This window comes from Myiozetetes cayanensis, unplaced genomic scaffold, assembly GCF_022539395.1.
Source record: "Myiozetetes cayanensis isolate MyiCay16 unplaced genomic scaffold, myiCay2020 scf4, whole genome shotgun sequence".
NCBI lineage: Eukaryota > Metazoa > Chordata > Aves > Passeriformes > Tyrannidae > Myiozetetes > Myiozetetes cayanensis.
The window spans coordinates 18,662,525-18,677,562 of record NW_026087631.1 but is presented as its reverse complement, the minus strand read 5'-3'; the positions used below and the strand labels follow the sequence as shown (position 1 = coordinate 18,677,562).

The window sequence follows — 15,038 nt, the reverse complement described above, 5'->3', positions numbered from 1 at the left end:
TAATATACACCTACCAGCATCACTGAATGCCACTGCAGTCCGTAGAAGCATCTACAAAGAGTTGCTTGGAAATTATTCTTTCACCAGGAGTTTGTCCACAGAAATGAAAAGTTCAGTCCCTAGGAGTGTTGCTTTTGGTTGCTGCTGTTGGAGGTGTTTGCATGGGAGATTATACTGTTGTGTTGGCTGTTGTCTTACTGCAGAGCTGACCAAGTCAAATGCTTGCCTTATGGGGAGGGAAGGGTACCTTTTGTTGCTTCTGCTTATCGATTCCAGATTTTTTTAAGAGTAATGTCAGAGGTATTTTTTTTTTATTTCTTTCCAGCTGTGATAGACAAAATGTCAGTAGAATAAGTGACCTACCCTCCAGAACTTGCCATGAACCATTTGGTTGGACCACCTGAGGGGGAGATCAGTGAAGAGCCAGCAAATGGAGCAGTGAATGAGTCAGTGGAGGCTGATCTGGAGCACTCGGAGGTGGAAGAGGAGCAGAGGTATGTGACTCGCTACCTAAGGCATACAAACAGCAGCCAAGCGGGCCTGTCTGGGCAGGAGGAGGAAGGGATGTTAGCTCGGTCAGCCAGCACGGAGAGTGGTTTCCACAATCACACGGATACCGCAGAAGGGGATGTGATAGCCACGGTGGAGGACAGCTACGACACCGAGAGGGTGCAGGAGAACGAGGATGAGAGCGCGTATGCGGTGCAGTACAGGCCAGAGTCTGAGGAGTACACGGAGAACGCTGAGGCTGAGCATGGCGAGGCCATTCATAACCGAACTTTGCCCAATCACTTACACTTCCATTCCATTGAGCACGAGGAAGCCATGAATGCGGCCTACTCGGGTTATGTCTACACACATCGTCTCTTCCACCGGGGCGAAGATGAGCAGTATGCTGAGGCTTACGCTGACTACGGACTGCAGGAGCATGTATATGAGGAAATAGGAGACACACCAGACCTCGATGTTAGGGAGGGGATCCAACAGTACGAGAGGGAAAGGGAGGAAGCCGACAATTACCGCAAGGAGGCACTTGGTGCCCGCCTTCACCACTACGATGAGCGGTCGGATGGAGAGTCTGACAGCCCTGAAAAGGAAGCAGAATTTGCACCCTACCCAAGAATGGATAGCTATGAACAGGAGGAGGATATTGATCAGATTGTAGCAGAGGTGAAGCAGAGCATGAGCTCCCAGAGCTTAGACAAGGCAGCTGAAGACATGCCAGAGTCAGAGCAAAGTTTGGAGCATGGTCAGGCTCTTGTTGGTGGTGGGCATGAAAGTAATGGCCAGCTCACATCTGGTTCTCGAGTTACATCCAGCTCAGGAGAATCTGTACAGAGGTACAGCAAGGAAAAGAGAGATGCAATTTCACTGGCCATCAAGGATATTAAAGAGGCTATTGAGGAAGTGAAGACAAGGACCATCCGTTCTCCTTATACCCCTGATGAACCTAAGGAGCCCATCTGGGTGATGCGACAGGACATCAGTCCATCCAGGGATTCTGACGACCAGAGGCCACTAGATGGAGACGTGAGTATACAAAGCTTTTGGCTCTCGGGTTGTGTATGTCTCATTCCTTTAATTGCAACGTACACGACAGTGAAGAAGGGTGCATGTGTTGTTCTGTGTCTCATTCTTGGAAAAGTATGTAGTGCTTTGTTTTAAATTTGTATTCTAGAGAGCATGAGAGAAATAATCACACACATTATCTGGTAGCCAAATGTTTCTTTATTAAACACTGATGACTCCAGGTATACTGGATTTGTTACATGGAGCTCTTTACTTGTATTTTCTGAAACAAGTGCTGTTACATTTTTTACTACCATGAGGTATTTTAGAATAGCTACCAAACACTTTCTTTTCTCTTATCTATCCTTGTGTGTTTTTGTTAATTCTAGGTTTCTATGTTCCATCTTCTGTCACATAATCCCAACAGTTCTGTCAGAAATCTATTAATATTCTGTATGGTGGTATTGTAGATCAGATTTATATTCTAGAAAAGTTGCATGTCCACTTGCAGGCTCTAGAAATATGTTATGAACCTCAATACATTATCAGTGTAAAATGTATTCAGTCTCCAGCAACCTGAGTATCAAAGGCCATTGTTTGGATTTATAGCATCAGCACTTATGAAATCCTGTACTTTTGGCATGAAATTTAACTTGGATCAGGATTATTTCCCAAATTGTGGTTCCAGCTCTCTGTAAGAGAGTATGTACTCCAAGTTTTATGAATTTTCTGCATTTTTAATATAATAAACTCATAAACAACTGCTAACTGCATTAAATTTATGCCTAATGTGAAAAGAGCTGGTAGGCTAAATTTACTGACCAAAAATAGTCTATTATATATTCTTAGGCTATTACTTAAAAGGTAAGTACACTGCAAACATTTGCTCTATCCTATTTACTGCTGTGGAATGCTTTTGTGAATATATTGAGAATGTTTGGTGTTTAAAACTGAATTATTTTAACATTAAGAATGCATCAGAACTATTCAAAACCTCAGCCATTGCAAAGGGAATTCAGATGGTGAAAAAATATCGCATACCATGTATTTCTATTACAGGCTTCTGATTTGTTTATCTGTGTTCAAAATTATGAAGACTAGTGTTCTACGAATGGAAAGAGATTTTTGGAACATGGTGTTTGAGTTGCTGAAAAAACATGCAAGATGAGACATATAGCTTCTAGATTTACATTTTTTTTGAAATACAGTGATAAATATGTTTGAATTGTTTTCCTGATTCTTGATAGTTTTATTGAACATTTAAAAACAAACAATCCTCCCCCAAAAACAAACAAAAACCAAAGCAAAACCACCAAACCTACATTGCAAAAGTTATTTCTACAAATATTGTAAAAATTATGTCTGTTATGCAGTTGATTAGCATTCACATGAGAGCTAAGGAAATCTTCTCAGATTATTCTTTATGGGGAACATATATTTTTAACTTCTTAAAAAAATTCCAAAAGCTGTAATTATTTTTCTCCCCGTTTTCAAATAGATCACAGTACTCTTTTGCTATACATTCTGTTTACCATATTGTCTATGTTTGTAAGTGTTATCTTTGCTTGGAGGATCAAAGAACTTCCTGTTGCTTCCTGATTGATTGTAACACCAAGTACCATGATGGTCTCACTGACATTAGGCTGAGGATCTTGAGAGCACCAAGTCCTTCGTGAAGGTGTTTCTGCTGCTCTCCAAAATCTAGCTGCATTTTGCAGAATTTAACTGTTGTAAGGTATGCTGATACAGAGGACAAAACAGATGTTTCTGTTGGTCTCTGCATAGATTAGATATTGAAGTCCACAAGGGCTCCCATTTTGTACCAAAAGTTAATTTCTTGTTTGATATTTTTCACAGCAAGTCAGATGAGAATCTTACTGAGATTTTCAGGGCTGGCTGCAATCAAAACAGTGATCTATAATGACAGTATAGCTCAGTGAAAAGATAAATGACAGTTATAGATGTACAACCTATCTGTGTTCTTGGAAGGAGGAAGTGAATTAGGCAAATAGTTTAGAAGATCTATAGCAGATTGAGGGGAAGACATGTTGTAGAAGGGACTTGGAACTGTGTAGGAATTTTGTTTTTCCCTGAAGGTGAGGTATGTATTTGCTTTACTGGAGCTGAGGCCAACTAGTATATGCCAGCCAGTATATGCCAAAGACGTTTTTCTGTCTGATTTGTAACATTGACCTTGAAGTAAGATTGTTTTTATCTTTAGGCAGACGCTATTTTCTTGCCCCAGAATTATCAAGGAGCTGCAGATGAATAATGCAGATTGGATGCTTTTATTACCTTCAGTTATTTTGCAGGTCTACTTTGAAAATTGTCCTCATGTTTTTTAGCAAAACAATTTTCCTTTTAGAGATAGAACTTACTTGAAGATATTTATAATACTTTTGTGTTCTTAATCATAGGATATTGAAACTGATAAGACCTCTTTAGATCCAAATAGCAGTCACTTTTTATTTAGCTAGGAGCTCCCTGCTGGAGACCAGTGAAGCCAGGGAGTCAGAAAAATTTGCAGTTGAGACTCATTAGATACAACCTCTTTTGCCTTTTTTTTGCAAGAAAGTGACTATTACTCCCCAGTGCTGAGTATTTGAGCGATACATTCACAGCAGAATGCTTGGTAGAATACCAGTTGGAAGTGTCTAGAGACTATTTTGAGAAGCTAACAACCCAGAAATATCTGCTAACCTGCAGCTAGGTATAGTTTGGGACTGTTAGAAAAGAGATGCAATGACTGTGGTGGTAAGAAAGATATAGATCACTGTATCCATTTGCACTTAAGATGTCCTGATTCCGGGATAATTCACAGGTAACCTACCAGGAATATCAGTCATTCTTAAGCATTTCTTCTCACAAGAAATGCTTGGTAGGTACATGAAAAAAAGAATTGCTCCCAGCCCTTGGATGGTTCTGTTGTAATAAACTCTTGTAGTCCTGTGATGTAGGAAACAGGTAGCTGGCTTCTGTGAATAAATAAATAGTGTACAGAACTACCTGTTTAGTATTTAACAATCTAGAGTATTAGCTACCATGTGCCTTGTGCAGCCTGGTTTAGTGATGTGTGCATTCTTTTGAACAAGAGATGGTCTGGACATCTAGTTTGTGGGAAAGGAGTTGTGTATTTGATAAAAGCTGAAAAATCATCAATGTCTTTTGAATAAAGGCAGTAAGAGCGTTTTTAAATGTTTGCCACACATATGAGATTTGTACAATTGACATTTATTTCCCAAGTCTGTTTATCTTTAAACTTTTTAAACCAAAGCAGACCATCACTTGGATATGGCCTCACAAAGATCTCTTTTTCAAATACAATAGCAGTTAGACCTGCAAGAAGTGTGACATAGGAAACTGACCTGTGATGGAAAAGAGCATGGAAATGCAGTTATGTGTTTTTTGAATGTGAAATGGGGGAGATTTTGTTCACACAAAGAATTGTGGAATCATAGAATGGCTTGGGTTGGAAGGGACCTTAAAGATTTTGTTCCAAGCCCCCTCCTATGGGCAGGGACACCTACCACTAGACCAGGTTGCTCAGAGCCCCAGTCAGTCTGACCTTGAACAGTTCCAGAGACAGGGCATCCACAGCTCCTCTGGGCAACCTGTTCCAATGCCTCACCACCTCACAGGAAATAATTTCTTCCTAATACATAATCTAGACCTGCCCTCTTTCACTTTGAAGCAGTTCCCCCTTGTCCTGTCACTACATGCTCTTGTAGCCCCTCTGCAGCTTTTTTTTAGGCTCCCTTAAGGAGCTACCAAAAAGCTGCAATTAGGTCACCCTAAAGCCTTCTCTTTTCCAGTCTAAACAATCCCAATTCTCTTAACCTTTCCACCGCAGTGAATAAAAGTTTGTAGCTGAAGCTATGAAAAGTTTCAAGCGTGGAGTCTGTGTTATGCATGTGCCCAAAAGCAGTGAAGCAGGAGACTCTTCAGGAAAATACATTCTTCTAGATGCACAGTTACCTCATTGGAAGGGAAGGCCCATATCTCATTTAAGCGGCTCTTAATTGTCATTATTACCTGTCAGATTCTCCATTGGAAACTTGCAGTGAGTGCGCCCAGCCACGCACAGAAATTGTGGTGTTTAAGGGTCTAAATAGAAGACATGCAATGCATGATCTGGACTTGAGGATGAACACATTTTCAAGTGGAAACGAGTAGAGCTTTGTGTAGTAGATAATTCAAAGTGCAATGAATAGTGTTTAAACTGTACAGCAGGTCTTAAGAAGTGACTTTCAAATGTCGTAGAACTTTGAGAAGAGTGGCTTGCTTAGTTACAGAAGTAGAAGTACAGAGACCTGATAAGAAAAGCACTGAAAGACACAAAACTCAAGTAGAATTTTTTGATCTGTGATTTAAAGAGAATAGAAGTAGGCTGCCTTCTTCACTTCTGCCATAGTCAGGAGGAAACAGTGGCTTGGAGGGCATTTAAGAACTAGACACCAGGACCTTTTTCTGAGGTTGATTCAGTTATCTATAGGGCTGTAGATCTGAAAGCCGAGTTTTGCTGACCTGCAGGGCATGATTTGTTCTGCATGTCAGGACTTCGGTTTTGCAAAGCCCTGGTCACTGGTGTTCACAGTCTGTTCCTCTGTAGACACTGGAGATGGTGTGATAGTAGAATAAACCCTAATATAAAGTAAAACCACATACATGGGTGGTTTAAATTCATGAAGTAGAAATTTAGAGCTAAAAACAAACCTTCCAGATAGAAGAGAACTGAGCTGCATTGTTTTGCTTCTCTGTTGTTTTTGGTTAAATATGTTTTATTTCAACCTTTGAGTTCTCAATTGCGGGATTTTCTCGGTTGTTACGACTTCAGAACTGAAGTGTTTTCATGGAGATGAATTTGCTTCACTTTTTCCACAGCAGGAGTAATGTATTATTAAAAAGGCCATAGATAAGTTTTCTAAATAATTAAGCAGGCTTCAGTAATAGATGAACTAAGAGGGGGGAAAAAGAGAAAGGAAAGAATTGAAATAAAGATGAGCTTATAGTGATAGTATATTGTTTGGGTTTTTTTTCAGAGCAAACCTTTTGAAACTGTTGATTGAACACACAGGCTACAGGTCAACTTTCTGTCATCTACGTGAGGTCACAGATTTAAGTTTACATGGAAAAAAAGTCTCAAAAGCCTGAAACCAAAGGTCTTTAAAAAACCAAACCAATACAAAAAGAGTTAGTCATCAGTCACATAGAAGAAAGCTTAAATTTATAAATTAGTCTGCTTGAGGACAAACACTCCCAGATGAGTTACAGGCTTTTAAATTACGTTGAGCACTGAATGCATAATTTCTTGAATATTTTTTTGTTTTTTAGTTTTTTTAATTCTTGAAAGATGAAAGTAATTTCAAGGGATTTTTCTGTGCTATTGAAAACTAGAACCACACTCACTGTTAAAATCTTTTGAAAACACAGGAGAGATCCACACTAATTTTTTTCAGACGAACGCATAAACCTGCATTGTTACTGGAAGTTGAAGTGGAAATACAGCTAAGGAAGTCCATACTCAAGAGAAGAGAAATATCCAGCACTGGATATGCCAGGAGCCCTGCTGTGTTGCCAGTCTTCCATCCTGGTGCTGGACAGACCTTACCTACAGTGTGTGTATGTGGCCTGATGGACAACCAGAGTCCATACAGCCTAAGATTTTATTCAAAGAGAAGTTATAATCTCAAAAAGCTTGACTGGGGTACTGCATGGTTACTGCTACTGACTCACGAGGCCAAGAGACTCTTTGAAATAGGCAAAATAAAGGGCTGTCTTGCCCTAACAGGCTCAGTTACATTTATTGTTGGTTATGTTTATAGTTTGCTCCCTTGAACTTTTCTATGTCAGATCTAAACTTCTGTGTTTCTTATCTGTATTTTTATTTTGTATTTGAGACAGTAATATAACAGGAACAGGTAGGGGTTTTTCTTCAAAGACTTTGACAGAGGTACAGAGTCACTGCTTAGATGAAAATCTCTAGTTTTGTACCTTCAGTGAATTTTGCTGAAGAAAGGGAAGGGATGCCATCCAGAGGGACCAGGACAGACCTGAGAAGGGGACTTGTGAGAACCTCATGAAGTTCAATAAGGCCAAGTTCAAGGTCCTACACTAGGTTGGGGCAATCCCAAACACAAATACAAACTGAGAGAAAAAACTCATTGAGGGCTGCCCTGGGGCAAAGGACTTGAGGATACTGAGGGGTGAAAGATTGAACGTGAGCTGTGTTTGAAGCCTAGAAAGCCAACCATATCCTGGGCTGCACCAAAAGCAGTGTGGCCAGCAGATCGAGGGAGGTGATTTTCCCTCTCTACTCTGCTCTTGTGAGACCCCACCTGGAGTACTGATTCCAGTTCTGGGAACCCTGACATAAGGAGGATGTTGACATGCTGGAGTGAGTTCAGAGGGAGGCCATGGAGATGATCAGAGGGCTGGAGCACCTCTTCTATGAAGACAGGCTGAGAGAGTTGGAGTGGAGAAGGGGAGACTCTGGGGAGACCTTATTACAGTTTCTCAGCATGTAAAGGGACTACAAGAGAGCTAGGAGAGGGATGTTTTACAAGGGCATGCAGTTATAGACAAGGGGAATGGCTTCAAATTGTCAGAAAGTAGATTTAGATTAAATATAAGGAAAAGTTATTTACTGTGAGGGTGGTGAGGCACTGGTACAATTTGCCCGGAGTAGCTGTGGATGCTGCATCCCTGGGAGTGTACAAGTGTTGGACAGGGCTTTGAGCAAGTTGGTCTTGGGGGAGTAGAACTTAGATGATCTTAAGGTCCCTTCCAAGAGAAAATATTCTGTGACTTTATGATTCTATCTAGATTTCATCCCTTCTCTCCCAGCCTTGTGTGTGATTGTGTGACCCAAAAAGTATACTCTTTTCAGGTGATCTGCTGCTAAAAGCATGTAAAACAACACTGCTTCTATAAAACAAGAGCAAGTTGTTGTATTTGGAGATGCTTTGGTGTCAGTTACGTGTGCCTTCATGAGCTACGTAGTAAACAGCTGAATTGACCTGGATAAGCTAGATGTAACCCAATCCTCTCCTTTTAAAAGTTCTGTTACTAAATCCCTCTGCACAGTAGCAAGGAAGGTTTCTCAGGTGGAGTGGGTTGCATGTTAGTGGGTTGTGTTGTTAGAGTCAAACAACTTCAAAATTGAGATGGAGAATTTTTGGATGTACCAGATTGAATATCGTAAGAAAAATGTAAGTAGATACTTGAGAGGAAGAATGGGGTAACTAGCACATTTTAATTGATGCACTTAAGAAAAAAGAATTCTAATTCCATTGATGGACTTCTGTACCCAATAACAGTATGCTGCACATGAGCTTACTGTGTTTGTTCTGACATTTTTGTTAGGCTTTGAAAACTTGTTTTGTTAATGACAACACAGCAGTCACTAAGTTTTTATTTTATACTTTATTTAGAGCAGCTATGCAAGTTGTCTATCCACTGTGATCTATCAAAATATTTCTTGTTATTGTTGTGACTGCATTCTATCTTTGTACGTTATGTATGGTACCTCTAAAAATGCATTTTGATGTTGCAGATGAGAGTATATTCTTCCAAGTCTTAACTTTTTTGTACAAATGTTTTTGGATACGACAGGTCTCGTGTCATGTCATGTAGCAAACTTTGTGAGATACTTGATATTTGGGTTTTGTAGTTTGGGGAGTACTGTTTGGTTAATTGGTTTTAATTTGGGGGGGGGGGGTGTTTTGAGGTTTTTTGGTTTGGTTTTGGTTTTCTTTTTTTTTCCCCCAGAAGTATTTGAGCAGACATTGAAACAGAGCCTACAGAAAGCCTGTGATAGTTTTGATAGTTGCTTAGTTCTGATACTTTGTAAATGAAAATAGCCGAGTAGAAGTATTTGTAGTGCTACTGGAGTAACTGTTAGTACATTTTGAATGGTGCCAAATTTCTTAATGCCAAATGTCTGGTTTAAATTATTAATTGTTATCCTTCAGTGTATAAATATCAGAGCTTTCAGGCCTTCTAAAAATATTTTCTATGAGTTTGGAAACATTTGGTTCTTAACTTGGTTCTATTTCTGCAGTTTAAAGCTCAATCCTGTAATATCTGGATGTCTTTATTGGTTTGATAGTATTGTGTGCCTTTTATATTTAATCCTAACAAGGAAATACTGCATGACTATTAAGAATGTGAGTGTTATGAAGACACTTCCATATGTAGATAGAATTGCTATTTCTGCAGTTGTTGTGCTGTTAACTCTGGTAATTGCACAGCAAGCCAAATGAGCCTGTATTTCTTCCACAGCCCCTGCTTGAATTCTCAAGGTGCAGTGAGCAGTTCTTCAGTCTGATGACACAAGCACATCCCAGCATTCTAGGGACCATTTCACAGCTGTATCTGGTCAGGGACTGTTTCACAGCTGCATCTCCTTTTGCCTTGCAGTTGTAATTCAAAATAGAGGGAGATGCAGGGACTGCTCTTTTACCTAGGAGGTATATGTGTAAGGAATTGCATCTTAACTCTTTGGAAGCCTTTCTTAGTTAACTATAATTTTAATACCTAATTATTATTGGAAATGGACATTTTAGAGCAATGAGTGTAAAGAGAAAGAGGAGAAGGGAGTTTTGTTTTCTTGTTTTGTTCTCTATCTAAGAGAAACTTAGAGGTTTGGTTTTTTGGTGTGTGTGGGTTTTTTTGTTATGTCTGGGGGTGTTGTTAGTTTGTTTTTATTTTGGAGGTGGTTTTTGTTTGTTTTGTTTTGGTTTCTTAAATTTTGTACACTGTTTTATAGAATGCAGTGTTTCAGCTGGAGTGGCTGCAGAGCACAAGAGCACTCCTAAACTGGAGCTGCTGCCAGCTCAGAACACTGGAAATGTAGCCCTTTTCTGGTATGACTCATTGGCTTAGAGAAAAACCATGCCATGTAATTGCTTATGAAAAGAGAAGAATAGCAGCTGACTGTTTTGCCATCAGTGATGAACTGCTGAGCTGGCAAAGCTAGAGCCATGGTCTCCTTACACTCTCAAAGGAGAGTGTAAATGCCAGGGCATAGCTAAATGCTAAATTTCCTTTGAGGATTCACATTTTGACTTGCACAGACAGGTTTTGCAGGTATGTCCTTAAAATCTGCCTTTAAAAATGCCTGCTGGGTTGAAGCTTTGTACTCTTTCATTTTGGTCACCTTCATTAATTCCGTATTCTGGGTTCTTGTGTCATACCCCCATACCAGAGCCCCCTGCTATGTACTTCAGATACCTTGCTACAGCTTTTTAGTGTCACCAGCATTCACTAGGAATTGTCTATGATTAGAATATCCTTTCCCAAAGCATTCTTCCTCTTTATCAAAATACTTGCTGGTGAATCACATAGTCAGTTGCTCTACTCAGTTGTTTACAGTGAAAAGAGAAAAATGAGGAAATTTGATCTAAAGAGCATGTATATTACTGAGATCATAACATGAACTGTAGAATATTTTCCGGGTTTGCATTGTATGTAGAATTAGCAATCACAGTCCTTGATTGCAGTGGTATTGAATAGTAATTGAATATGTTCACAAGTCCTTGAATACATCAGTGTTACTCTGCACAGTTTATAAGAATTGTTTTATAAGATGATGGAGTAACATTTATGGACATCCACTGCAACCTCCCTTTGCTCAGTTTAGATTAGTTTAGCACCTCAGGTGATTATACCTGAGAGCATGTGTGCTTGTGGGGAGATTGCAGTCTTTTCTTCACTTTCCCGAGTTTGACACCTAAGTAATCTTTAGCTGAATCCCTATGTTCTGCTTAGAGTCAATTCACTTGTCCCCCACCAGAGCTTACTGCTAAGTGACTTCACCTTTTTTCTTTCTTGGAGTGTCAGAGCTTAGGACATCGGCCTGCATTGCCTGCAGCCTTCAGTAAGCTCACAGTCATTTGTCTGCAGGCCACAGTCATGTACTCCTGCAGCTGAAAGTCCTGTAACTGCAGCTTAATTGAATGGTGGCAGGAAGAGTAAATAGTTATCCCAATACCAGATGGTCCTCCATTCACCTGGCAAAAAACTTGACTCACTTTTTGGCTGGGTGTTGCCTACCACCAGATATAGCTTTCAGATTTCACAACTGCTTAATTTCATACATTATTGACAAATAAACACAAGTGTCTTTTAACTGTTTAAAATAAGTTCACTGAGATACGGAAATGTGATCATTGTCATGAAGAGCAAAAGTTACAACATTTTAAGTGTTTGTCTTTTTTTTCCTCATCTCTACTTTTATTAGAGATTGCCACATTAGAGGAAAATATGAAAGAAGAATTTCTACATTGGACACTCATAATATTATTTGATTTTCTTGCCATGTCTAGTCTCCATCTCCAGATTCCTCTTCACCTCGGGGTGCTGAATCGTCAAGTAGGCAACATCACCAGGATGTCTGCAGTACAGCAGAGGCCTCCACAAATAAGGAGGTAGAGTGAAATCTTTTAAAAGCCACAGTCTTTTTCATCCTGCTTATGCTTATGCATGTTTTGTATTTTTTTTGCCCCCTTGTACCTGCGCAATCCCTTTTCTTCTTCCGAAATTGTAATATACTTGAAAAGCTGATTTCCCTTATGCTTTTCCATTATGCTCCTTTCACTTATGCTTGCCTGGCTGTCTGACTGAATTTCTAATATACTTAAGACTCCTAATCATGGCATTTCTACTCTCTGTTCAGCTGCCACTAAATTTATTTAGCAGGCTGGGAGGTCCTGATTTACCCAACAGCCAGCATCTCCTCTGTAGTAGAGGCAAAACAAAGAAGCTCTTTCCTTTTTTCCATGCAGATTATTTTCCCACTAAGAAAATATTTCTCAACCAGATGAAAAAGTCCTTAAATTAAATAAATTGGGTAGTAAATTATGCTGCTTAATATTTTGTCATTGTAGAAACTGTCCTGCCAGTGATTCATAGACAGAATTCAGTTCCTGACTCCAGGCTCCTCAAAATAAAGCTGCATAGTTGGTTTCTTTTTTTTTCCCCCCTCACCTAGCAGTGCTTTACCCTGCAGTAATTCCACTAACACAAAATGAAAAGTGTGAGTAGAACCTCTTTCTGTGTGAAAATAAAATTATTTGACATAAGAAGTATTTGAGTTAGTATAGAATGGCAGGCTCTGTAAACAGAAGAATCTGCAAATGTTTGGTTTATTTGCTCATTTATTAAACTTGTAAACAATGTAGAAATTGCAGAATAACAAATACCATATTACTACTGATAGCAATGCTTGAGTTGCCTTCCTGTATTAAAAACCTGATCCACTACAAGAGGAAATACTGATTACAGTTGAAACACTAATTATTAATTCTTTCAGTTTTTCTTTTGTAATTATCAAGGGATAAGGAAGCTTGCAACATGTATGTAAGTTGTACCAGTCTGTACTTGTATTTAGACGATAATGAAAATTTTCAAAAGACTAGAGAAATCCATAATTTTTCATGTGCCAGAGTTTTCATCAGTAGATCATGCCATTAATTTTTTATCTACTGTACTGTTATCTTATTAAAGTCTTCAGCTTTCTTCATATATATTCTATACTTGAGCGATTTTTAGATATTGGTGAATGTACCCAAAGGAAGAAAACAAACAAGACACTACTCATTTCAGTTTTTAGGATGTGGTTACACATAGTGACAGAGGTGGTAAACTGAGTTTAACAGCAGGATGTGTTAGCTATTAGTTTCCCTCAGATGGGGAATAATTCTTGCCTTAGTATTCTAATGCAAGAATAAAGTGATAAAACAGCCTCATAATTTTTGGGATTGACTTCTAGGGCTTAGGAAAACATTTTCTAAAATATAAATTTTATAATACTACGTGGCAATGACATTATCAAGAGTAATGAAATATTAATTACCTTGATATTTCATTATTCATGGTTATGTAAAATTAAAAGGTGTAGGTTTCCACCTATTGGTAACTTTACCTGTTACTGTACTGTTCCTGTAGTCTTAGTAGAATATCTTTCAGCCTGGGTTATGAACAAGAAAAATTAAATTCGTGTGTGAGTTTTTGCAATAAAGACATATATGATGATGGTTTACACCACTCTATCCTAAAAATAAGTTGCTAGTTGGTTTGCTGAGTAGTTGCTAAATCTGTATGAGACTTTGTCCACTCTGTTTAAAAAAAATAAAGATCAGTTATATGCATGAGCTGCCTCTGGTGTGTAGGGGATTTGTTCTCTAAGCCTGTCAGAGCCCAGCGTTTGAATCTCCTCTTTAGCACTACACCAACAACTATTACAAACAACTGTTGGAGTCTATGAATAGGTGGTTTGATAGGAACATTCATCTGAGGAGATGAAAGAGCCACAGATCTGAAAAGGCATGTCAGTGTCCTCACACCAGCTTAAATGCCATGGCAATGGATTGATTATTGACATATTTAGCTAGTAGGCTATCTGATGGACAGGTATCTTGGATTTGAAGCTCAGCCAGGGAGTGAAGAACTCAAAGGCCATATAGGCTCTGCTGTCTGGGCCACAGCCTTTTGGTTTTGTTTTGAAATTTTCCTTTTATAGCAAGACAAGCATCATTGATTGAAAAATATTATTTGTTGCATCCTTTTCCATTTCTTACAAAGGAAAAGACTCCTTGGGGTTAGTCAATTGACCTGTCACATAACTGTTACCTTATTGTTACCTGTTTTTTCCACTAACACCAAGAACCTGGTAAGTTGCCTGTCATAAAGAAAAATAATTTGGCATATATTTCTGTGTGTATCATCTGGAAATATACTGAAAATTGTTGAAGATATTATGCATTATTCTGATCATAGGTATGGATTTTATTTTAATAAAATTATATCATTGTCCTTGGAGGACTTACTGCTAGTACAGTCAGTTGTAGATCCATTAAAGTTTTGTAATCCTTGAACTATGCAGAAGTCTCATCAGCATATGATAGCAGCAGGTATTTCAGTATACCCATTACCATCTATATATTGCCACACAAAATTTTATTTGATAAATTTTCATGTGTAGTTTATGTTATTGTTTATAACATTATATGTTATATGTAATAAGTAGTGTGGCTTACTCACTGAAAATTGTGGCCTTCAGATGTTTGAAGCGTTAGTCACGGAGTCTTTCATATAACATACCAGTTGGAAGTAAGGTCTTCCTTTAGTCTGTGTATTTAAATATGGAAGTCAGGATTCTTTTTATTTCTTTACTCTTTATGTAATTGGAGCTACCAGATGTGTTTTTGTACTTCATACGGTGTAAGCATAGTTGGTGGTGAGGCCATAGTGAATTCAGTTACCCCATGAAATAGAGGTTGCTACATAACCTGGTAAAATTTAGAAAGCCTTTTGTAGGCTGTGTTAATGAGGTATGTGTCTAAGAACAGTCCTAATGAATAATAATGTTAATGATGGTTTCAGTAATGAATAATAACAGTATAGTGCAATTTTTATATTCCTGTGTATTTATTTATTGGAAGCTCCAGTGTCTTTGAGATACTGTATACTTTCTTGCATATTTCTTATTAAAAATAGAGCGCCTATTGGTAGACAATAGTGGTGCCTGG

The 15,038-nt window shown here is 38.7% G+C and overlaps 1 protein-coding gene across 5 annotated transcripts in view; it reads left to right on the top strand.

The window, feature by feature from the left end:
* APBA1 (amyloid beta precursor protein binding family A member 1) overlaps positions 1–15,038 on the top strand; it is an 83,238-nt gene that overhangs the window by 43,280 nt on the left and 24,920 nt on the right. For all 5 annotated transcript variants that reach the window (XM_050328996.1, XM_050328999.1, XM_050328995.1 and 2 more), the window contains 2 exons: positions 326–1,530; positions 11,835–11,936. In XM_050328996.1, coding sequence (XP_050184953.1) covers positions 379–1,530; positions 11,835–11,936 — 1,254 coding nt within the window. In that variant the 5' untranslated portion in view covers positions 326–378. The remainder of the gene's footprint in view (positions 1–325; positions 1,531–11,834; positions 11,937–15,038) is intronic.